Below are 23,525 nucleotides of genomic sequence, written 5' to 3'. Positions count from 1 at the left end.
ACAGCTGTCAGAAGAGATTGGGAGAGAGAATGCAGAAGGGTGCAAGCTGTTCTAGCATGTAGATGGGAAAGGGCCAGAGCTATGCCCTGGACCTCTCAGCCTCAGCCTTGTGGTGTAAATAAAGTTTTATTGGAATGCAGCCATATCCATCTGTTCAGTTACAACAGCAGAGCTGGGTGGTGTGGACAGACTGTATGGCCCATGATGCCAAAAATCTACCTGGCTTTTTTTTTTTTTTTTTAATAGAAAGTGCCAGGGCAAAACTCTCTTTGCGGGGGAGAGGGGGGACTTGGTAGTGGTTACTAGATGATTTCCCCACTATTTCTGATTCTCCTCCTTCCAGGTACAAGGGAGGACTTAGTTTCGCTCAGCTCCAGAATTAGGCAGTCATGTGACCTGCCTTAGTCAATGAAATGCTTCCTGGGCAAGCCTTTAGGAGATGGTCTCACTCACCGCCATGTGACCCTTCCTGTCTCGCCACCTGATGTTGGAGGTGGTGCAAGTTGTCAAGTTGGGATGCTGAGTGAGGGTGATGAGAAACAGCAACGTCAGAAATGTGGACGGAGGGAAAGACCCACCACGTATTCAGGGCCAAAGCCTAAATGCCTCCTGCCCCCCAGCTTATTAAAATAAAAATAGAATCAAAGTAGAGATTTCAACACCTGAGACTCGCCCTGTGACTCTGATCCCTAACTGCTATAGACTGATGTGTCCCCCTTAATTCCTATGTTGTAGCCCAAATCCCCAATGACATGGTTAGGAGGGAGGGCCTTTGGGAGGTCACTAGGGTTCGATGAGGCCATGAGGGTGGAGCCCTTGTGATGGGATTAGTGCCTTTATAAGGGACCCAGGAGCATTTGCTCTCTCCCCTGCCATGTGAGGACACAGCAAGGAGGCAAGTGTCTGCAAGCCAGGACCCCATTATGCTGGCACCCTGATCTGACCGCCAGCCTCCAGACCATGAGAATTAAGCGTCTGTTGTTTAAACTGCCCAATCCATGGTATCACTATAGGAACCTGAACAAACTGAGACAGTGAGACAGCCCGAAGAAGGAATCTGTACCATGAAATACGCAACCACACACAACACAGCAACCACACACAGCGATTCAGGCAGAAATGCATGGGCTGCTGTTACAAAGTATCACAAACTGGGGGGCTTAAAGAAACAGATGTGAGTAGGGCTGGCTTCTTCAGCAGGTTCCAGGGGAGGAGTCCTCCTCCTCTTCCAGCTTCTGGGGCTCTGGTGTCCTCAGCTTACGGCCGCGTCACTCGTCTCTGCTTCCACCTGCACTCAGTGTTCTCTGGGTCTGGCCTCCCTCTGTCCTTCATAAGGACACTTGTCATTGGCTTTAGAACTACCTGAATCTTGGATGATCTCATCTCAAGATCCTTTACTTAATTACATCTGCAAAGTCCATTTTCCACATCCAGTCACATTCACAGGTATCAGCAGCCAGGATTCTGACGTGTTTTTTTGAGTCACCATTCAACCATCCTATCTAATACAGATGGAATATGCAAATTGACCATAACTTTGCGACAAAGATGGTGGTGCCCACAGCCAATAAGGAGGGAATATGCAAATTGACGCAACAAGGTGAGAGGTGGAAGACGGCTCTGGCTGGAGTGAAGGCAGTGCTGGCAGCCAGGGGAAGGAAGGCCTATCCTTGCACAAATCTTTGTGCATCGGGCCTCTAGTTACAGGTGATGTCTTATCTAAAACTAGAGGCCTGGTGCATCAATTCATGCACGGGTTGGGTCCAGCCGGCCCCGCCCCGATCGGGGGGGGGGGGGGTGGAGGGCGATCAGGGGCAGGGGCAGCTGGGGGGGTCTGTGGGTGGTTGGCTGGCTGGCCCCACCCCCTGGTTGAATGCCCAGTCAAGGGGACAATTTGCATATTAGTCTTTTATTATATAGGATTTTATCTAGGAGCTTCTGCACATGCAGTGACAAGGGCAGGGGCTCATCAAGAAGCTGCTGTTTGCACCTTTGGGATTCAGATTCTCCTTTAAGACCTTCCTGCGCTGTGACTCCAGGCACAAGCACCGATTTTCTCCAGGAACAGAGGGCAGCTTTTGTTTCATGGCTTTGGAGCAGAGACTCGGGCGCACACCTCACCTCAGCCATGATTGGTCTCCATGGCAGGGCTCCAGCAGCTGCCTCCCTTGTCTGTAAAATGGCCAGGGTGGCCTGGAGGGCAGCGGTTAACAGAGTGCCACTGCCAGCAATCACTACTGGGGAGGCATGGCCCGTCTGTGCCTGACCTGGGGACCCACATGGTAGGGATGACTGTCCCAGGCGCCGCCAAGTCTCCTGTCGGCAGAAGGAACCGAGGCCACAGTGGAGTGGGGCACCTGGTTTATTTCTGATGCAGTGATTCGCAGGACGGTGGCAGATCTGGGCTGACGGGTGGGGTAGGTGTAGGGGTGAGGCAGGACTAGAACTCCACCTTGCAAGCAGGGAAGGCCTCGTCCTGCATGGACACTGTGCTGTTACTGCCCAGCACCGTGATGCCTAGCGCCTGGTGCCGGGCATGCGTCTCCTCGTACCACTCGTGCATGGCCATGGAGTCGAAGGTGGGGATCAGGGTCACCTGCGGGCAGGAAAAATGGACGAGCAGTGAAGGGGAGAGCGCTCTGCTCTTGTGTCCCAGCCCCTGGGCAGCTGAGGTGCCCTTCTCTGACCACATGTGCTCCGCCTCCCCAGCAGCCAGCCTGTCCCTGAAGTCCCTCTGATCCCACAGCACCCAAAGGATCCTCTTACAACCCCGGAGACCAGGCCAGGGCTCTGCGAACCCCTCTCTGTGCCTCCCAATCTAGGCTCACCCGGGCCTCCCTGCAGCTCCTTGAACACAACAGGCTCACTCCCACCTCCAGGCCTTTGCCCATGTTGTGCCCTTCACCCAGACTCTCCCTCCTGGCTGCTTTGCAAGCTGTGTGCAAGGTCAGGGGTCTCACACTCACATACTGAGTGGGCAGCCAGGTACCTAAGCTCTCCCTCTACCCAAGCTTGCCCCACCCTTCAATGCTCTGTTTCAAGGCTTCCTTTGGGGACGACCCCCGTCCTCTTTCTCAACTGTGTAGATGCCACACGCCCCACCTGTTCCTCCTGGCCGTGTTTCATGACAGCGGGGAGGCTAAGAACTGGGGGTCAGGAGAGGTGACCAAACCAGCGCTGCCCTGCGTCCCCAGGCAGGTTGCAGCAGAGAATGCGGAAACGGATGTGACAGGAACAGCAACCTGAGAGATGGGGAGGGCGCCTGCCTCCTTTCCTGTGGCCTTGGGGATGCAGGTGAATCTCTGAGCCCCAGTCCCACCTGTGTGGGTTCAACAGGAACACACTGGGAGGCACTGACCTCGCCCTGTGTCAAGGCTGTCTAAGGCCGTAGGGTGGTCACTCACCTGTAGGTCACGGTCCCACTGCTGCTTGCCGGCCAGCAGTGCGTCCAGGACGGCCCGCATGCCCTCTTCCTTGTGCTGGTCCTGGCCGCTGATGACATAGCAGAGTGAGCGCACCCGCCGAAAGAACTCCTCATTTAACAGGCAGACGCTGCCCCCGCTGGGCAAGTAGGCCAGGTCAAGGTAGACAGGGGAGCCAGGTGAGGCCTCCAACCCACCTGGCCGGCTGCTGGCTGACCCTGTGGGCAGGAAGGATGGCGTCAGTCATGAGCTTCTGGGCCTGAGAAGGGGCTGAGTCTCAGGGCTTGGGGCCAGGCTTCCAGCTCTATGTGCACCTCCCTGAGTGCTTCTCCTCAACAGGAGGCCTGATCTCATTATGGCTGGTTGACAAGCCCTCCCTGGCATGGACAGTTACTCATTGAACTCTGTAAACCTCCCTGGCTGCCTCCTCAGTGCCTGGACCCTCCCTTGTCAGTCCCCAGACACAGACATCCTTCAGGCCAGAAGGAGGGGGCAACTGTGGAGGGCTTCCTGGAAGAGGAGGCTTTTGGCACTTGAGCCCTAAAAGCAGCTGATGCCTGGAAGGTTCGCTGCTCCTGCAGCATCCATCTGTTCAATTACTCAAGGGACATTTGTCAAGCCCTCCTGGGCCCCACGTCCTGGAGACATGGTAGTGACCAAGACAGACAAAAATCCCTGCCCACAGGGGCAACAGAGAGCAAGAGCTGGTGTGGGAGGGATCGCGTTGCAAGAAGGAGACCCAGGACAGGGAGGCCTGGATGGAACTGGGGCAGCTGTGCTCGGAGCCTCGTCCGCGGCCCTGAACCCAGAGCCATGCAAGGGGGACAGTGCTGCCGCTTTGGGGTGAGTGAGTTCTAACACCCGGTTGAGGTCTTGGGCACAGGAAGCCTACCAGACGCTCGATGTCAGGAACATAAATGTTGCGCAGCTCAGGGTGTGGCCCAAGGGGCTGCCGGGCAGTTGCAAGTAAATGAAACTCCTGGCTTTGGGCAAAAGGCAGCTGTCACTCGAAGCTGGGGTTGTGGTGGTGAGGACCCCGCATGGGGCCTCAGGAAGAGAAAGCTACTGTGGCTATGGAAAGCGCAAGGGAGACAGGCGCAGGAGAGCCGGGGGGCAGAGAGAAGATGAGGGGGTCATAGGCAGGAGGATAGGGGCAGAGGAGGGACCGGGCAAGCGATGACCTATAGGCTAAATATGGCAACCACCTGCTTTCATAAAGATGGTTTGACTGGAATATCTGTTCAGGCACTTACTGAGATGCCCTGAGTTTGAGACAGAGATGGTCTGGTCTGCAAAGCTGAAGTTTACCCTCTGGCCCTTTAAGACACTGTTTGCTGATATAGCATGGCGGGGCAGAACCCTGAGTGGCCAACACTGTGGCCTCTCAAAGAGGCCAGATGCCCCGGCGGACAGAGCCTCAGATGACCCCCAGCCTCTAAGTGCCCACGGACCCGAGGGGGCCATCCTCTCCCTGTGCTGGGAACCCCTGACCTGCCAGAGGTCACAGGGGCCCATCAGGTGCCTCCCTTGGAATCTGCCCGAAGACAAGAGGTGATAGCTCAGGTGGGAGCTGAGGCTTGAAGAGCCTCAAGAGACCAGGGTGTCCAGCAGCCAAGGACACCCCTCAGCTCCTGGAGGGGACAACCCAGGTTCCTGGAATGGGGCCCAGCCCACAAGCAAGTGCTCAGTAAACGCAGCTACAGTTATTACTGTTGTCATATCATTGCTTTCTCACCAACCCTCCCCAGGTGATCTAGCCCTGTGCTAACCAATGCAGTGGATACCAAGTACTGAAAAGTGGTGGGCGTGAGCCAACACGAGCTGGGAGTGCCAGCTGTATGCCAGGCTCCCAAAACTTAAGAGTAGAACAGAGAAGGGGAACTATCAAATAATTCATCTGGTTGATTACACATGGAAGCATCGCCTTTATACAGTGCTATGCAGGAGGATTCTAGGAAGATGGGGCGGTAGGAAGCACCAGGAATTCCTCTTCCCACCCAGAGGACAACCGAATTGTAGCCTCAAGTTGAAGCGACTTCCATGGGATTTAAAGGACTGCATAACGCCCGCCCCCCCCCACACCCTCCTCAGTCTGGGAGCCAGATATTTAAGCAACTACATATACAGGAGAACTTAGAAAGTCACCCCACAAGCCCAGAGAAAGGTAGAGGCTGAGAAAAGACCTGACAACACTGTACTTTACACCCCAGACCGATCCCCATCACAGAGAGAGCCCACGATAATGAAAGACACAAAAAGCCACAGCAAGCCCCAGGGAAGGAGAAACACCAGATTTCTAGAGTTATCACATTATTACATTCAAACATCAGTTAAAAAAAAAAAAAATCAGAGGGCACACAAAGAAAGAGAAAAGTATGGACCATTTAAAGGAAAAACAATAAATCAACAAAAATCAACACTGACAAAGACTTCAAAACAACCGTGTGAAAGATCCTCAAAGAACTAAAGACATGGAGAAAATCAAGAACACAGTGTATGAACAAAATAGAAAACCAATAAGGAGATAGAAAACAAAAAAGTAAACCAAAAAGAGATTCTGCAGCTGAAATAAGTGTAATAGTTTAAGTGAAAATTTCATTAGAGGGATTCTGTTCAAGATTTGAACAGGCAATAAATAAATAAATAAATCAGTGATCTTGATGATAGAACAATGGAAATTACCTAATCTGAGGAACAGAAAGAAAAAAGATTAAAGAAAGTGAATAGGGTCTAAGAAACCTCTGGAACACCATCAAGAGGACCAACATAGTCTGGCCGGCATGGTTCGTTCAGTGGTTGAGCATCTACTTATGAACCAGGAGGCCACGGTTTGATTCATGGTCAGGGCAAATGCCCAGGTTTCAGGCTCGATTCCCAGAGGGGGGTGTGCAGGAGGCAGCCGATCAATGATTCTCTCTCATCATTGATGTTTCTATCTCTCCCTCTCCCTCTTCCTTCCTCTCTAAAAATAAAAGTAAACATTAAAAAATAATAATAATAAAAAGAGGAACAGCCGAAACCGGTTTGGCTCAGTGGATAGAGCGTCGGCCTGCGGACTGAGGTGTCCCGGGTTCGATTCCGGTCAAGGGCATGTACCTGGGTTGCGGGCACATCACCAGTGGGAGATGTGCAGGAGGCAGCTGGTCGATGTTTCTCTCTCATCGATGTTTCTGACTGTCTATCTCTCTCCCTTCCGCTCTGTAAAAAATCAATAAAATATAAATAAATAAAAATAAAAAAATAAAAAATAAATAAAAAGAGGAACAACATATGTACGATGGAATTCCCAGAAAGAGGAGAGAGAAGAGAGGGGCAGAAAGATTATATGGGGAAATAATAGCCCTAAACTTCCCATATTTGATGAAAGACACAAACATCAGCATCCAAGAAGCTTAATGAACTCCAAGGACAATGAACTCAGAGACCCACACTGAGACACATGATCAAACTCTTGAAAGCAAAGACAAAGAGAGAATCTGAGAGAAAGTGCTGTTAAAAGGGAATTTTATAGCTATAATCTTACATTTCAAAAGCTTATATTGAAAAATAATATCTCAGAGATTCCAAAATGGCAGCAGAGTAAGTGGAAGCTACACGGACATGCTCCCAGGACCAAAATGGAATAACAACTAAAATACAGAAAACCATCCTGAATAATCAGCTAAAGACCCGCTGGAGAGAACCCTGGTAACCAAGGGTGGGAAGTCAGACCACAGGAAGTGCAGAGGTGCACAGGGCTGGCTGAGCTGCCAGGCTGCACCTGAAGTTCTGGGGGAGATCTCAGCTGTGGGGGGTCCCCATCGAGAACTCTGGGATCTAAACCCCAAGCTGGGCCCACCAGCCCAGAGCACGAGAACCGAGAAAGGTGCCTACACAACACCTGGCTGTGAAAAGCAGCAGGATGGTGTCTGCCTGGGAGAGGCGGCTGGAAATGCAGGCACCTTCTCAAAGGGCCAACACAACAATTGTGTGCAGCCACTGACACTGGGCTCTGACAGAGGCGGGTAGAGTGGACCAGAGCTGTGTGAGTAGAATCCAGGGTTGTGGGCTCTGGGACTTGAGCTCAGAGGCAGCTGCCCCAGTTTCCTGTGCTGAGTCATTCCCTCATACTGCAGAGGGCATTTCTCTCCAGCAGACCTTTATCATCCAGGTAGCTTTTTCCTGGTGGGGAGGGAGCAATTGCCCCATGATATAGAAAAACCTCTCACTCTACTCTGAGGCTAATCAAGACAGATAATAATCAGAATGCAGGCAGAGATGAGTCCCTGGAGGCTTTGAGTCTTTGCCTGATCTAATTCTGGACCTGGGGCTAGGAAAAGCAGACCTTGGTGCATATCTTGGTCCTTTCCAAAGGCACCCAGCTCCAGCAGAGGGAGCCACACACTGTGGATTGCTGACAGCTCCAAACGGTACTCGGGGCCAGTCACAGAGAGCATCTGACACTGTCCTGCACTAGGGACTGGGAGTTGTCACAGATTACCTACTGCACAGACACAAACCCAAACAGGCAGCCAAAATGGGAAGACAAATAAATAACCCCCACGTGAAAGAACAAGAGAATTCTCCAGAAGAGGAACTAAATGAAATGGAGATAAGAAATTTATCAGATATAGAGTTCAGAATAATGATGGCAAGGATGCTCAACAGCATGGGAAAAGATATAGTAACTATGAAAAAGGACCAGATGAAAATGAAGTATGACATAGCACTAATAAAGAACACATTGGAAGTAATACACAGCCGATTAGGGGAAGCTAAGGATCAGATCAGTGAATTAGAAGACAGGGTAGAAAAAAATCAATCAGAGAACCAAAAAGAAAAAAAAAAATTAAAAAACCGGAGGACAGCTTAAGGAAGCTGTGGGACAATATGAAATGTAACTATATTCACATGATAGGACAGCGGTTCTCAACCTGTGGGTTGCGACCCCTTTGGCAGTCAAACGACCCTTTCACAGGGGTCGCCTAAGACCATCCTGCATATCAGATATTTACATTACAATTCATAAGAGTAGCAACATTACAGTTAGGAAGTAGCAACGAAAATAATTTTATTGTTGGGTCACAACATGAGGAACTGTATTTAAAGGGCCAGAAGGTTGAGAACCACTGTCATAGGAGTACCAGAAGGTGAAAAAAATGAGCAAGGGATAGAAGGTGTTTGAAGAAATAATGGCAAAAAACTTCCCTAACGTGGTGAAGGAAAAAGTCACACAAGTCCAGGAGGCACAGAGAATCCCAAGCAAGAACCCAAACAGGCCCACACCCAGACACATCATAATTAAAATGCCAAAAATTAAAAACAAAAAAAAGAATCTTAAAGGCAGCAAGAGAAAAGCAATGTTACCCACAAAGAAGCTCCCATAAGGCTATCAGCTAATTTTCTTCATCAGAAACTCTACAGGCCAGAAGGGAATGGCATGAAATATTCAAGGTAATAATAATAAGCAAGGAACTGAAAACAAGATTACTATACCCAGCAAGGCTATCATTCAAAATAGATGGTGAAATAAAGAGCTTCCCAGCCAAAAAAAGGCTAACGGAGCCTATCACCATCAAAACAGCACAGCAAGAAATGCTAAAGGACTGGTGTAATGAGAAGAATAGAGAGAGAAACAGGCATAAAGAATTTTTTTTTTTAAATGTATTTTATTGATTTTTTACAGAGAGGAAGGGAGAGGGATAGAGAGTTAGAAACATCGATGAGAGAGAAACATCGATCAGCTGCCTCCTGCACACTCCCTACTGGGGATATGCCCGCAACCAAGGTACATGCCCTTGACTGGAATTGAACCCGGGACCCTTCAGTCTGCAGGCCGACGCTCTGTCCACTGAGCCAAACCAGTTAGGGCAGGCATAAAGAATTTAAATGGCAATAAATAAGTACCTATCAATAATAATCTTAAATGTAAATGGATTAAATGCTCCATTTCTCAGTGGGAAGACAGGGGTGGGTAGGAGGGAAGAGATCAACCAAAGAACTTGCATGCATATATGCATAACCCATGGACACAGACAATAGGGTGGTGAAGGCCCAGGGTGGGGGTGCGCTAGAAGGGGTCAATGGGGGGTGGGGGGGGAACGGAGAAAGGAGGCATATGTAATACTTTCAACAATAAAGATTTAGCCGGCCGGCATGGCTCAGTGGTTGAGCATTAACCTATGAACCAGGAAGTCACAGTTCGATTACTGGTCACATGCCCAAGTTGCAGGCTCGATTCCCAGTATGGGGCATGCAGGAGGCAGCCAATTGATGATTTTCTCTCATCATTGATGTTTCTATCTCTCCATCCCTCTCCTTTCCTCTCTCTGAAATCAATAAAAAGTATATTTAAAAAATATATATATCAAATCAACAACCTTACTTTACAACTTAAAGAACTAGAAAAAGAACAAAGTAAATCTAAAGCTAGCAAAAAAAAGAAATAAAGATTAGAGCAGAGAGCAATAAAATAGAGAATATAAAAACAACACAGAAGCAATGAAATCAAAAGTTGTTTCTCTGAAAAGATTTTAAAAATTGAGAAATCTTTATTTAAAAAAATTGTTTGTTAAGCCTCACCTGAGGGTATTTCTCCATTGACTTTTAGAGAGAATGGGGGAGGGGGAAAACAAAAAGAGGGAGAGAGAGAAACCAATGTGAAAGAGACATATGGATTGGTTGCCTCTTGCATGCACCCCAACTGGGGCTGGAGATGGAACCTGCAACCCAGATATGTGCCATTGACCAGGAATCGAACCTACAATCCTTCAGTGCACGGGCCAACGCTCTAACCACTGAGCACACCAGCCAGGACCAAAATTGACAAATCTTTAGATGGGCTTAGAACAAAAGAGAGAGAAGACTCAAGTGAGTAAGATAAGAAATAATTCATGGAGCCCTGGCCAGTGTGGCTCAGTTAGTTGGGTGTTGTCCCATGCACCGAAAAGTCACTGGTTTGAACATACCCAGGTTGTGGGTTCAATTCCTGGTTGGGGTGTGTACAGGAAGCAACCAATTGATGTTTCTCTCTCACACTGTTTTACTCTCTCTCTCCCCCTCCTCCTTTTCTCAAATCAATAAAAACATATTTTTTTAAAAAAATCAATGGAATAAAATAAACAGCCCATAATGAACCTTCACGTATACGGTCAAATAATTTTTAAAAAATATATTATTTTTATTGATTTCAGAAAGGGAGAGGGAGAGATAGAAACATCAATGATGAGAGAGAATCATTAATCTGCTGCCTCCTGCATGCCCCCCACTGGGGATCACGCCCGCACCTGGGTATGTGTCCTGACTGGGAATCACACAGCGGCCTCTTGGTTCACAGGTTGACGTCAAACCACTGAGTCACACCGGATGGGCATAATCAAATGAATTTTGATAAGGGTGCCAAGACTATTCAGTGGGGGACAGAATAGGCTTTTCAACAAATGGTGTTGGAAAACATGGATATCCACATGCAAAAGAATGAAGCTGAACCCTTGTGTAGCACCATCCTATATAATAAAAGGCCAATATGCAAATTGACCAAACAGTGGAAACGACCAGTTGCTATGACGTGCACTGACCACCAGGGGGCAGACACTCAATGCAGGAGCTGCCCCAGGCTGGCAGGGTCCGATTGCCGAATGGGGAACGAGGAACCAGGGGTGGGTGGTGGTGGATGTGGGTGGTGCCAGGCTAAGGCCCCCGCCCCACTGGTTGTCCCACACACAGAGGGCCACAGGCGGCAGGGCTGGCAAGCGGGCAGGAACGGCCAACCTCTTGGACCCTCCGAGGGCAAATGGGGAACTGGGGGTGGGTGGCGGCAGTGGGTGGGGCCAGCTGCCAGCAGCCTGGGAAGATGGCCCTGATCGCAGGCCAGGCCTAGGGACTGTACCTGTGCACAAATTTCGTGTACCGGGCCGCTAGTATTTAAAAATTAACTCAGCCCTGGCCAGGTAGCTCAGTTGGTTTTATAGTATAGCTGAACTACTAATGATCAATAAGACAAAGGGACCATACTTCCTGGTGGATAATTGTCCAGTCAGGGAGCATACAAGAATCAACCAATGAATGCATAAATAAGTGGAGGAACAAAAATTGATGTCTTTCTTTCTCTATCTCTAAAACCAATTAATAAATTAACTCAAAATTGATCAAATAGATAATTTAAGAGCTAAGACTATAAAACTCTTGGAAGAAAACATAAGGCAAAAGCTTCCTGACATTGGATTTGGCAATGAGTTCTTGGATATGACACCAAAAACAACGGCAACAAACAAAAAGACAAGCTATACTTTATGTTAGGGAAAGAAAGTAAAAACTTTTGTGCATCAAAGGACACTATCAACAGAGTAAAAACGCAACTCACAGGCCTGGCCATGGTGGCTCAGTGGTTGAGCGTCGACCTATGAACCAGGAGGTCACTGTTCAGATCCCCATCAGGGCACAAGCCTAGGTTGCGGGCTTGAACCCCAGTAGGAGGCACGCAGAAGGCAGCCAGTCAATGGTTCTCTTTCATCATTGATGTTTCTATCTCTCTCCCTCTCCCTTCCTCTCTGAAATCAAAAGGCAACCCACAGAATGGGAGAAAATAATGCAAATCATATCTCATAAGGGATTCATATCAAGAATACAAAAAGAATTCTCAGAACCCAATAAAAAAAATATAAACAACCCTATTAAAAAATGGGCAAAGGACTTTGTAGACATTTCTCTAAAGATATATAAACAGCCAACAAGAGATAAAAAGATGCTCAACACTGCTAATCATCAGGGAAGTGCAAATCCAAACCTCGAGATACCACTTCACACCATCAGGATGGCCACTATAACACAAAACACAAACAGCAAAGTGCTGAAAGAAAATAACTCCATCTAGAGCAGGGGTTCTCAACCTTCTGGCCCTTTAAATACAGTTCCTCATGTTGTGACTCAACCATAAAATTATTGTCGTTGCTACTTCATAACTGTAATGTTGCTACTGTTATGAATTGTAATGTAAATATCTGATATGCAGGATGGTCTTAGGCGACCCCTGTGAAAGGGTCGTTCGACTGCCAAAGGGGTCGCGACCCACAGGTTGAGAACCGCTGATCTAGAGAAAATATACACAGGGATGAAGGCAAAGTAAAGACTATTCTCAGATGAAGGAAATGAAGAGAACTGTTAGCACACCTGTGCTATGAGAAATGCTCAAGAAAGTTTTTTAGGCTGAAGGGAAATAATAGCAGAGGAAAACTTAAGGAATGAAGGGAAACATTAAGTTCTTCTAAATATTTGTTATTGAGAGCAAAAACTGTAACAGTATCTGGTCAGGTTTTCAATGTACCATATGGACATAGTTCATATAACAACTATACGATAAAAGGAGGATAAAAGGATCTATAGAGTTGTAGAGCTTCTACATTTTACTTGAAGTGATAAAATATTAACTGTACAGACTGTAAACTGTTCTGATTCTGTATTAACTTCATCATGAGTTGAAAATCCTCTATTTGGTGCCTAAGGCAGCTTCCAAAACTTTCTCTTTATAGATGTAGATGTAAACAAAGCTGACTTCATTTTTGTGTGTGCCCCTGATTTTTTTCAAATTTCCATGTTTTGAACCTGACCAAACTAGACTCAGCCAGCACCAAAGCCTCACCATTAATGACCAGCCGAGTCTGATAAAGTTATATGTGACCATAAAGATTCCCAGCAGTGCCGAACCGGTTTGGCTCAGTGGATAGAGTGTCGGCCTGCGGACTGGAGGGTCCCGGGTTCGATTCTGGTCAAGGGCATGTACCTTGGTTGCGGGCACATCCCCACTGGGGGGCGTGCAGGAGGCAGCTGATCAATCTCTCTCATCGATGTTTCTGACTCTCTGTCCCTCTCTCTTCTTCTCTGTAAAAAATCAATAAAATATATTAAAAAAAAAAAAAAAAGGATTCCCAGCAGCAAAAGGCCAGAATGGCACAGCAACTGAGCTAAATATCAACTGGTGTTAACTGTAAATGAGTATCCATCGTAAGACCACCAGAAGGTATGGTCCTTTTGTCTTGTCCATCATTAGTAGTTCGGTTATACTATAAACATTTACTGTAACAACGGTCTAGCAGCGGAGATTATCTGCACAGACTGTGGGGTTACTTTCCATTCTGACCCAATCTTCCTACAATAAATTGTTATAAAAAATATATAAAGAGTGGCCTGCGGGGAGGGAGCCTGCCCCGTGGGCGATTGGGAGCTGTGTGCAATCCAAGTTAAAAAAATTTTTTTCTTAAATGCAGAAAATAAGTGTTGATAAGGATGTGGAAAAACTGGAACCCTTGTGGCCACGGCCGGGTAGCTTAGTTGGTTGGGTGTCATCCCAATAAACCAAGGGTGGGGGTTTGAACGCTGGTCAGGGCACATACAAGAAGCAACCAATGAATGCATAAATAAGCAGAACAACAAATCAATGTTTCTCCATCTGAAACAATGAGAGGGCCTTTTTGTGGAGTGCTATCTGCCCAGAACTGTGCTGGGCCCTTTACAAATATGTTCAAAAACAAAGAAAGAAATTGGCTCCCTTGTATACTGTTAGTGGAAATGTACAATGGTGGAGCCTCTATGGAAACCAATATGGAGGTTCCTCAAAAAATTAAACAGAATCATCACATGATCCAGCAAGTCCACTTCTGTATTTATCTCAAAGAATTTAAAGCAGGGTCTTCAAAGAGATGTTTATCTATGTTCATAGAGGCGTTATTTATAGCAGCCAAAAGGTGGAAGCAACCCAAGTGTCCATGAACGAATAAACAAAATGTGGTCGGTCCATCTGTGCAATGGAATATTATTCAGCCTTAAAAAGGAAGGAAATTCTGCCCTGGCCCATGTTTTACAGTGGTTAGAACCACAGGGTTGAGGGTTTGATTCCTGGTTAAGGGCACATACCTAGTTGCAGGTTCAATCCCGTTTCTCTCTCTTTCTCTCTCTCCCTCCCCCTCCATCCTTCCCTTCCACTCTCTCTAAAAAAGCAATGGAAAAAATGTCCTTGAATGAAGATTAACAAAAAAAGGAAATTCTGACACATACTACACCATGGATGAGCCATGAGGACATTATGCTAAGTGAAATAAGCCAGTCACCAAAAGGATAAACACTGATTCCACTTCTATAAAATCCCTAATGGAGTCAGATCCAGACACAGACAGGACGGTGGACGTCGGGCTGGGGAAGGGAGAGGGGGAGTTAGTGTTTAATGGGGACGGTCTCAGTTTCGCAAGGTGGAGTTCTGGAAATGTACGGGTGATGGCAGCACAGCAGTGTGAATGCACTTACTGCCACTGAACTGGACACTTCGAAATGGTTAAGGTGGGAAGTTTCATGTTCTGTATCTCATCGCAATGAGAGAAAACTGGAAAAGGTTAGCATAGCAGGCTCAAGACTGCTGTCCTTAGGAAGGCCTGGGCTGGCACCTGGGAACAGATTTCTGAAGAGCTCCAACATTCCGTAAACGAACACCGTTCCTATAGCAACGAGGCTTAAGATGAACACTGGCTTTCCCCTTGCTGAGGAGTCTGGACTATGGTACAAGCCAGACAAGGATGCTGATGTGATGAGCCCCCAACTGAAACCCCACGGCTGAGTCTGATGGGCCTTCCCAGTGGCGGCCACATCTCCCATGTCATCACAGCTTGCCTGTCAGGAGTTAAGCACATGGTAGGGGACCCCACTGCAAGGGGACTCTAGAAGCCTGTGGACAGGGTCTCGGATGGAGGGGGGGGGCGGGGAGCAGCCCCCAACCCATCTTTTCCCCCTGCAGCTCCTGCTCTGTGTGCTGTGAACTCTCATATATTGTAGCCAGCCGAGCTGTGTCCTCCTAGCCAGTCATCAACCTGGGCCTGGTCGTAAGAACCTCAACACAAAGGGTTATGTAAAATATCCTCCTAACTTCACCTGTTTTTTTTTCCCTCACTGTGGCACTGTGGCTACCAGCAAATCTATGACATATGTGCTCACTGTATGTTTCCATTGAGCAACTGGGATCATCAGTGCACCTCTACTTTATAGAGGAAACTGAGGCTCAGAGAGGGTGGCAAGTGTGACTAAGGCCACACAGCATTAGGAACAGAACTTGGAACAAACCAATGCAGATTTCCAGCTCCCCGGTACTTACCGGATGGGCCCCGAGGGGTCATCTTGGGGACTGAGGGCTTTCTGGACAGGGGTGCCCGACCGCCCTTGTCACTGGGCTCGCTCCGGGCGCTGAGTGGCCGACTGGCCTGGTCCCTGCCAGCCAGCCCCTTGGTCTTGGCAGCGATCGCTGGAGTGGATTTGGAGGTGGCAGTGCTGGAGGTGGGGCGAGCCAGGGACTTCCGGGTATGGCTGAGGCTCTCTTTCAGCCGGGCCTGTTCGGGGGGCAGCAGCTCTGGGTCCACCATGCAGATGTTGGGTGGGGTTGGCAGCGGTGGGGGAACCTTGAGGGGGTTGGGCAGCTGGTTGTGACGAGGGACTCCAAAGCCCTCCATGTCCTCATCTGAGTCTGCAGTGCCAGGGGCAGCGGGCAGGGGGTCTGAGTCGGACAGCGTGGGCAGGGACTCGCTGACAGATGTAGGCGGCGTTTCCTCAACCCCCAGAGCACCTGCCCGCTCCTGGGACCGGGCACTGCTGTCATTGGAGCTCCCAGGGGACGTGGGGGCCGGCGCCATGGGCACCATCTTGCGGTGCTCAAACTCACAGGGCGACACCAGGCACAGGTCCACGTCATGGGGGGAGGCCGAGCGCCGCACCCGGGGGCCTCGAAGTGGGAGGCTCAGCCCTGCCTCGCTCATGGGAACAGGGGGCGGTGGCAGCACCTGCTCAAAGGAGACGGACAGGGACTCGTCCACCTCTGTGGAGTGCGGGGAGCCCACCTCAGCTGGCAGGGAAGGCGTGGTCACTGTGGGGGAGCCATCCGGCCCCACCTCGCCACCCCGCAGGGGGCTCAGTGACAGCTGCCTGCTACCGTCAGCTGGGCCCTGGGGAGCTCCAGCTGGCGAGGGGGTGCAGGGCGGGGAGGTGCCACTGGCTGCCAGCTGCTCCTGAGTCTTTAGGCTGCTACTGTCCTCCCCTGTGGGGCTCAGCACCAGCTCCAGGCTGCTCCCTTGGGTGGGGGTGGCCGCCAGCTGGGGGACAGGAGAGCTGCAGGCCTCTATGGAGGGACTGGCCTCTCCACACCGGAAGGTGGGGGGGCTGTGGGGCCCATTCCCCGCCAATGGGACACCCGGGCGGTCATTGTTCGGTGCTCTTCGGGGCTTGGGGGCTGCCTGGGCACCTGCCTTCTTGCCACTGACCACAGCAGAGGATGCCCGGGACAACTCCCTGGGCTGGGTCCGAGGGACACTTGGTTTGGGGTCCTTCTTCACCTCCCTGGTGTCCTTCTTCACCTCAGCCCTGCGAGAGGCCTCGGATCGTGGCGGCTCCTTCCGGGCCACCCCAGAGCGCTCCTGGGCAGGCCTGGCAGGCACCGTAGTCCGGCCCTCTCTCCTCAAGCTGTCCCGGGAGCCCACACTTTCCTTGCTCTCGGTGCGCCGAGGCCCTGTCAGGTCTTGGGGGGTCACCACGGGCTCCCGCAAAAAGCCCAAGTGCTGCAGGCGGACCAGCCCGTCCAGGAGGCGAGCAGGCGGCGTGCAGCCAGGGAACAGCACGCGCACTACCTTCTCAGTGGGGCCCGTGGGATGCCACACCAGCAGGGCACACACGGAGGCCAGTGTGCGCTCGGCACCGGCGGAGGGCGGGTGCAGCACGTACATGTCCAGCCGGCCGACACCCATTTTCTGGAAGAGTACCGTGGGCTCGGTCGGCGTCAGCCCCCGGCTCAGGGGCAGAGGCTCTATGCCCAGCCGGGCCAGAAGGCTTCGGGCCACCTCCGCCTCATCCTCGCCACGCACTAGGCGGGAGGTGGCCCCGCGGGCGTTGAGGAACACCACACCCAGGCAGGGGGAGACCAGTCTGCGCAGCCTGTCATCCCCAGAGCCCCCGCCGGTGGCTGCCTCCTCGTGCTCCGCCAGCTTGCGCCGCAGCAGACTGTTGAGGCCCGGAAGGCTGTCAGCGCCCGCGTGCGTCACCAGCACAGCGTCCACCCGGTCCAGGTGCCGCACCAGCTTCCAGAAGCTCGACTTGGGGTTCGAGCCGCCGTTGACCAACATAGTGAAGCCGTTAACGGCGAAGAAGGCGGCGTCCCCGAGGCCACCAGGGAAGATGTAGCAGCAAGGCCGGGCGAGCCTGAGGAAGCCCACGGATGCTGGTGGCTCCAGCAGCTCAAAGGGGGACGGCAACTCCAGCGACTCGGCCACATACTCCAGGAACTCACGCAGGCCCTCGGAGGCCGGCCGCTGCACGGGGGGGTTCAGCCGCAGCCGGAGCCCGCCCTGGAGGCCAGGCACTTCGGGTGCCAGCTGGGCCCAGTCGCCAAAGGTCGGGCAGGTGATGGTGAGCTTGGGCGGGTCTGCAGATGGAGGTGCAGAAGCCAGGAGATCCCGGATCTGCAGAGGGGGGGAGTGGTTAAAGGGCCACCTGGAGCCAGGCAACACCCAGTACCTTGGGAAAACTGAGCAAGGACACCACTGTCCTGCCCCTGGGGTTGTGAGGGTCACTTGTCACCCTCAAGACAAAACCCAGGCCTCCCGCAGTCCTTTCTCACCCTTGCTCCCCTAATCCCTCCCGCCTCTCTCACTCTCCTTGCCTCAGGGCCTTTGCACTTGCTGTTCCCTCCAGGGAGGTCTTCCCTGCCCTCTCACTGGTTCTTCTCTTACCGTGGTTACATCACTCACTACAATGTGAACATACAGTTTCGGAGGTGTTTTTGCTCATATGCCCCACCCAGACTAAGGATTCCAGAAGGGAATCCGGTGCCACTTGAGGCCTCCGGGATGCCTGTCATCCACAGGCACCCTCTTGGACCGCACACTGCAGTGGGTGATGGGACCACACCCCGACAACAGGAGGGATACTTGTCACCTTCATTCTTCCAGAGGAGGGGATGGGGCTCCAGACAGCAAGTCACGGGGCCACACAGCCCAATGGGAACAAGCCAGGATGCAGAGCTGGGGGAAGCAAGGTGGGGAGGAGGCAGCTTACCTCTTTGTCCCTCAGAACCTGGAGGAAGTGGCGGGGTGAGAAGCCCCCAGTCTGGAGCAGCAGCTCCCCTGTCTCCTCCAGGCAGGGCCCAGCCAGCACCAGAAGCTTGTGAGGGGCAGGGTCTAGGAGAAGGTTCCGGAGCTGAGGGAGGGGGAGACTGTTAAGGCCCTATTCTGCACAGTGACATAACCAGCACTCCCCATGGGTGACCACCAACCCTAAATCTATGTCCTCCTACCCCCCAGACTCCTGCTCAGCCTACAAAGCCCGGTTCCAGTGCCACCTCCTCCTGGAAGCCCTCTATACCCTGTCAGGGCTCCCTCAAGCCCACCTCTCCCCATGGTCCAGCCCCAAAGCCATGAGCTAGCTGTTTCCTAGAGGGAACATTTTTGATTAAAGGAATCAACCTGTGCGAGGGTCTCTACAGGAGTGCCCTGGGCTCTATCTTGTACATCTTCTCCTAGCTACTGGGGAGAAGGATACAGACACCCACGAGCTAGACCAGTGATGGCGAACCTATGACAAGCGTGTCAGAGGTGACACGCGAACTCATTTTTTTGGTTGATTTTTTTTGTTAAATGGCATTTAAATATATAAAATAAGTATCAAAAATATGTCTTTGTTTTACTATGGTTGCAAATGTCAAAAAATTTCTATATGTGACACGGCACCAGAGTTAAGTTAGGTTTTTTTAAAACGCTGACACACCGAGCTCAAAAGGTTCGCCATCACTAAGAAATCAATTCAGACAACTACTAGGGCCCAGCCAGAGGGAACACGAAGTGCAAACATCAATCAGGCCCTGCCTTCCCACTCCTCGCCTCCAGACCCTCCCTCTCCCATTCCTTCCTCCCAAACTCCAGCCTTTCTGATCCCACCTGCTCCCACCATCACCCATGCGGAGAGGATAAATTAGAGCTGGAGCCATGGGGGTGGGGAAGGCTTCCGAGGGGCGAGGGCCCTGCTGCTGGGTGCTGGGAAGAGGATTTCAGGCAGCACGAAGTCAAGAACACAGGGGATCAGGATGGGGGATGGTGTCAGTCCCGCAGCCCACACCCCCAGGAGCTGACGGGTCCCTACCTCATCACACAGGGACTTGTCTGACGGGTTCACGAGGACTAGGATATCCAGGGCGTCTCCTCGGAGGTGCAGGCTGCGCTGGCCTGCGTGGGAATTGGACCCTGTGAGTTTGGAGCTGGGCCACGTGCGCACAGTCAGGCTGTCCGGGGTCACACCCTGCCTCCCTGTGTGACCCCAGGCAGCCACACGTCCCTCCAGGATCTGTTTCCAGGGAATCCCAGCCCGGAAGAGGTGGCCTACAGGGTGGTGCCACAGGTCAGGATGAGGCAAGAACAGGAAGCCTACCTCAGCGGGCCTCCCATTGCAAACAGCAGGGACAACAAGGCCACCGCTGCTTATGAGGCCCAATTCACAGCTGTCAGCTGTGGGGGATGCCATCGTCACCCCCCTTTTGTAGACAAGGAGCCGAGCCCAGGGAGGGCCATGCGGAACAACATGGACCCTGAAGCAGGACTATAGGATGGGGAAGTGGCAATTGGGGCTGGAATGAGGGGCAACAGGGGGGAGCCGAGGACAGGGAAGCCTCATGAGGCGAGAGAGAGGAGTGGGGTTAATTCCAACCCTAAACTGCCCCATGGAGTCCAGATGTGCTTCCAATATGGAGCACCCGGCCCGGAGGAGAGAGAGGCAAGGAGCCTCCAGGGTCACACACGTGGCTATTGCCTCATTCAGGCGGGGACACCAAGGCACAGAGAGGGGAAGGGGCCCCTGAGGTCGCACAGGGCCAGCAGGATTTCCAGTCCCCCCTTCCCACGAGGGGTCAGGAAGCCACCAGCACCGCTGGGACAATGAGACTACAGAGTCACTTCCTTCCCCTCCCACAGCAGCCTGGAGGTGACTCAAGGGGCTGGCTGCAGGGCCGGCTGAGGTGGGGAAGCTACAGGCAACTCCAGGCCCGGCCAGCAGCTGGGCCGTTGACCTGCAATCACCACAGGATCTCCAAGGAGCCACAGGCTCTGTGGGTCTTGCTCAAGCATCTCAACTCCCTCCTGGACCCTGCTCCTTTATCGGCTCCGCAGCTACCAAGCACCCACGACGTACCCGACCCAGTGCAGGGGTCTCAGGCATGAACCAGACACATTCTCTGCCACACGAAGCCCACAAACCACCCTCCAGGCCTGCCCGGCAGCCCCTCACTTTCCAAATGTCTTGTCCCTTTGCCAGGGCCCTTCCCTCCACCCAGCACAGCAGCCCCAGATGCGTCTCCTCTAAAGCCCCCTCGTTAGAGGTCTCCCCGCCCCCCGCACCTCAGCTGCCTCATCTGTCAAATGGGAACAGAACACAAGTACCTGCCCCGTGGGCTGCTGAGGACCAAGGTATAGAGACGTCTGGACCAGGACCCACCCCTGCCCCATGCTCAGCGGAGGTCGGGTGTATTGTCACTGTGGTAGAGGCGTTCAGAGAACACCTGCCCAACGATCACACAGGGTCCCCAGCCTCACCTTTCACGATGCTGGAGAAGGTGGCCGAGTGCCGGGACACAAAGATCTTGAGCTGCTCATCCAGGCTGCAGATGCCAGGGTCAATGTCCCAAGACTGGAGGCCTGGGGGGGAGGGAGGGAGAATGGAGGTGGGAAGTCAGCCCCTCCCCTCAACGGCCCGGCCCCTGCTTCTCGATCATCTCAGTCATCTCCTCCCCTCCAGCATCTGCCCCACCCCCACCCCGTCTCATTGCTCCTTCCCACTACCAGGCCCGTCTTCACCTCTGGGCCTTGGCACCAGCTGTGCCCATTGTCTGGGCACCACCCCCTCTCAGGTCCTCAACGCCCATTGCATCCTTCTGCACCGTGCTGACACCATGCAAGCTTAAAGCTGGTTCCTCCTCACTCACCTTGGGTTCCCCCCCCACCCCACCCCCCGTGAGCCTCCAGTCTTCCCCACCGTGCGCCCTGCGGGGGAACACTCTCCAAGCATGAGAACCGCGTGTGCTGACGCCCCATTTTACAGGCCATGGAGCCCAGGCCCTGCGCATCGGAGAGATGAACGCCCTCCAACCGCAGGTGGGGCGCACCACGCCGGCCAGGGTGCCAAGTAGCTGCAGGTGAACGGAACCTTGCAGGTGCACCTATGACTCACCTCCGCTGGTGCCAAATCCCACTGGCAGCCGCCACCGCCCACACCCCCATTAGCAGCTCCCCCTGGAGCTACGGAAAGCGGGGCCTGGGCTCCCGGCTCGGCCTCATCCCGGCGGCTGCGACCCGGGATTCCAGGCGACCCCGCCCTCCCCTTGGCAGGCCCGGCGGGCGGGAAGCGGAGCCGTCGCCGGGGTTGCCCAATCGCGCGGTTGCAAAGCCAGGCCACGTCCCCTCCAGGCTGCACCCGGGTCGGGTCGGGGCGGAGCAGCGGGCGGCCCGCCTCACCCCGAGGGACCTGAGCCCCCGGCCCGAGGATCTCGCCGCCCAGCCACCCGGCCCCCGGGATTCTGCCACTACCCACCCCGCGCTCCGGGCCCCAAACCCCGGGTTCCACCCTTCCCGCCCCACCCCGCGGCCCCCACCCCCGGCCTGGCCGCCCCCCCCGCCCAGCCCAGCCCAGCCCCACCTCGTTCGAGCTCCCCCAGCACGTAGCTCAGCAGCCCCGGGCAGCTGCACTCGCCGCCCACCACCAGCAGCAGCGAGCTCGGCGCCTCGGCCGCCCGGGGCCCGGCCGCAGTCGCCGCCGCCGCCGCCGCCGCCTCCGCCATCTTCGCACCGCCCTGGGCTCAGAGCCCGCCCCGCCGGCCCGCCCCTTAAAGGGGCTTTCCCGGAAATGCTGACCACCCGCCGGAAGTCCCCCTCCGGCCACGGTCTGCCCCCTGCTGGCCCCTTGCAGTCATGGGAGCTGGTGCCGGCTTTTGGGTCTGCACGGATGCCTCAGTCTGTCCGCCCAGGCCTGCCTCTGCCCGTCAGAACCGCTGCCCGCGGGCAGTCACATCACCGCAGGTCCAATCAGAACCGCGCCCTGACGCTCCCGGCTCCCTGGGTCGGGGCTTGAGCAGAGAAGAGAAAGGTATTTTGTAAAACGGGGGACAGCTGTAATAAGTGCTAACAATTTAAAAAAAGAAAAGAGAAAGAAAAAAGAGAGAGAGAGAGAGAGAAAGAAAGAAGAAAGGGCGGGAGGGAGGGAGGGAGGGAGGTATGTATCTTGTACCTAGGGTTTTGAGGGATGTATCAGAGTTTGCCAGGTGTGGGTGGTGGGGCAAGAGCATGTGCAGGAGTGAGAACGTGCAACGCTTTTTAGAGTTAGCAAAGTACAGTATGTTTGGGACACATTCCAGAGCCCTCCGGCCTGGAGCAGAGCAAAATACTTCTGCGCCTGCTGTGTGCCCGGCATTTTGTTCCGTTAGCTCATCGAATACATGCACGAACCTCCGAGGTCGATGCTGTTGTCCGGGTCACTTCAGAGGAAAAAGAAAACCGAGACTTGGAGAAATGAAGTCATCTGGCCAATAAGTGTCAGAGATTCGAACTCAGGTGGGTCTGATTCCAGATACAGACTGTGGCAGGGACTGACTGCCCAGCTCACAAGGGCATCCCTCCCCGCCCCCCCCCCCCCCCACACACACACCCCAAACAATCTCATTCAGCCCTTTTGCCTATGGCAGTCACTACTTGAAAAACCACATTGCGTTAAACATCTGACAGGTGTGCATGCCATGCTATCTACCTTGGGAGTGAGCTCCCATCTCTGGAGGTTTACAAAAGAAATCAAGTGAAAAGGCCTGGGAAGCAGGATCAGCCAGCCTTTACTCTTCGTTATTTGAGTTGTTCACCCCAACTTCCTCCCTGGTCAGTGGGTAACAGTCACTGGCCACATACCATCTAACGTTCTGGCACTCTACTTCCTCTCTCTTTCTTTTTGGCCCTGGCATACTTCCTCTATTCTGTACCTCCCTCATGATTTTTTATTATTATTATTGTTATTGCTCTGAGCAATCATGAAAAGTGGGATTTTCTGTGTCAGGCTCTGTCTTCTTCACTGAGATGAGAG

General features: G+C 52.7%; 1 protein-coding gene across 1 annotated transcript; it reads right to left on the bottom strand.

Moving 5' to 3' along the window:
• Window positions 1-2,344: 2,344 nt before the first annotated feature.
• MAP1S (microtubule associated protein 1S) lies at window positions 2,345-22,239 on the bottom strand. Its single transcript, XM_070416392.1, has 7 exons — window positions 22,098-22,239; window positions 20,999-21,100; window positions 19,557-19,639; window positions 18,477-18,617; window positions 15,535-17,881; window positions 3,405-3,640; window positions 2,345-2,596 (listed from the first exon to the last, which is right to left on the bottom strand). Exons 1-7 carry the CDS (start codon window positions 22,237-22,239, stop codon window positions 2,441-2,443), a joined length of 3,207 nt encoding a protein of 1,068 aa, XP_070272493.1. The 3' UTR covers window positions 2,345-2,440.
• Window positions 22,240-23,525: the final 1,286 nt, after the last annotated feature.

This window comes from Myotis yumanensis, unplaced genomic scaffold (assembly GCF_028538775.1).
Source record: "Myotis yumanensis isolate MYYU_CA2020_CCGP unplaced genomic scaffold, mMyoYum1.0.hap1 SCAF_5, whole genome shotgun sequence".
In the NCBI taxonomy this organism is placed as follows: Eukaryota; Metazoa; Chordata; class Mammalia; order Chiroptera; family Vespertilionidae; genus Myotis; species Myotis yumanensis.
Note: the sequence above shows the minus strand (reverse complement) of the source record. Positions and strands in the feature narration are given on the sequence as shown.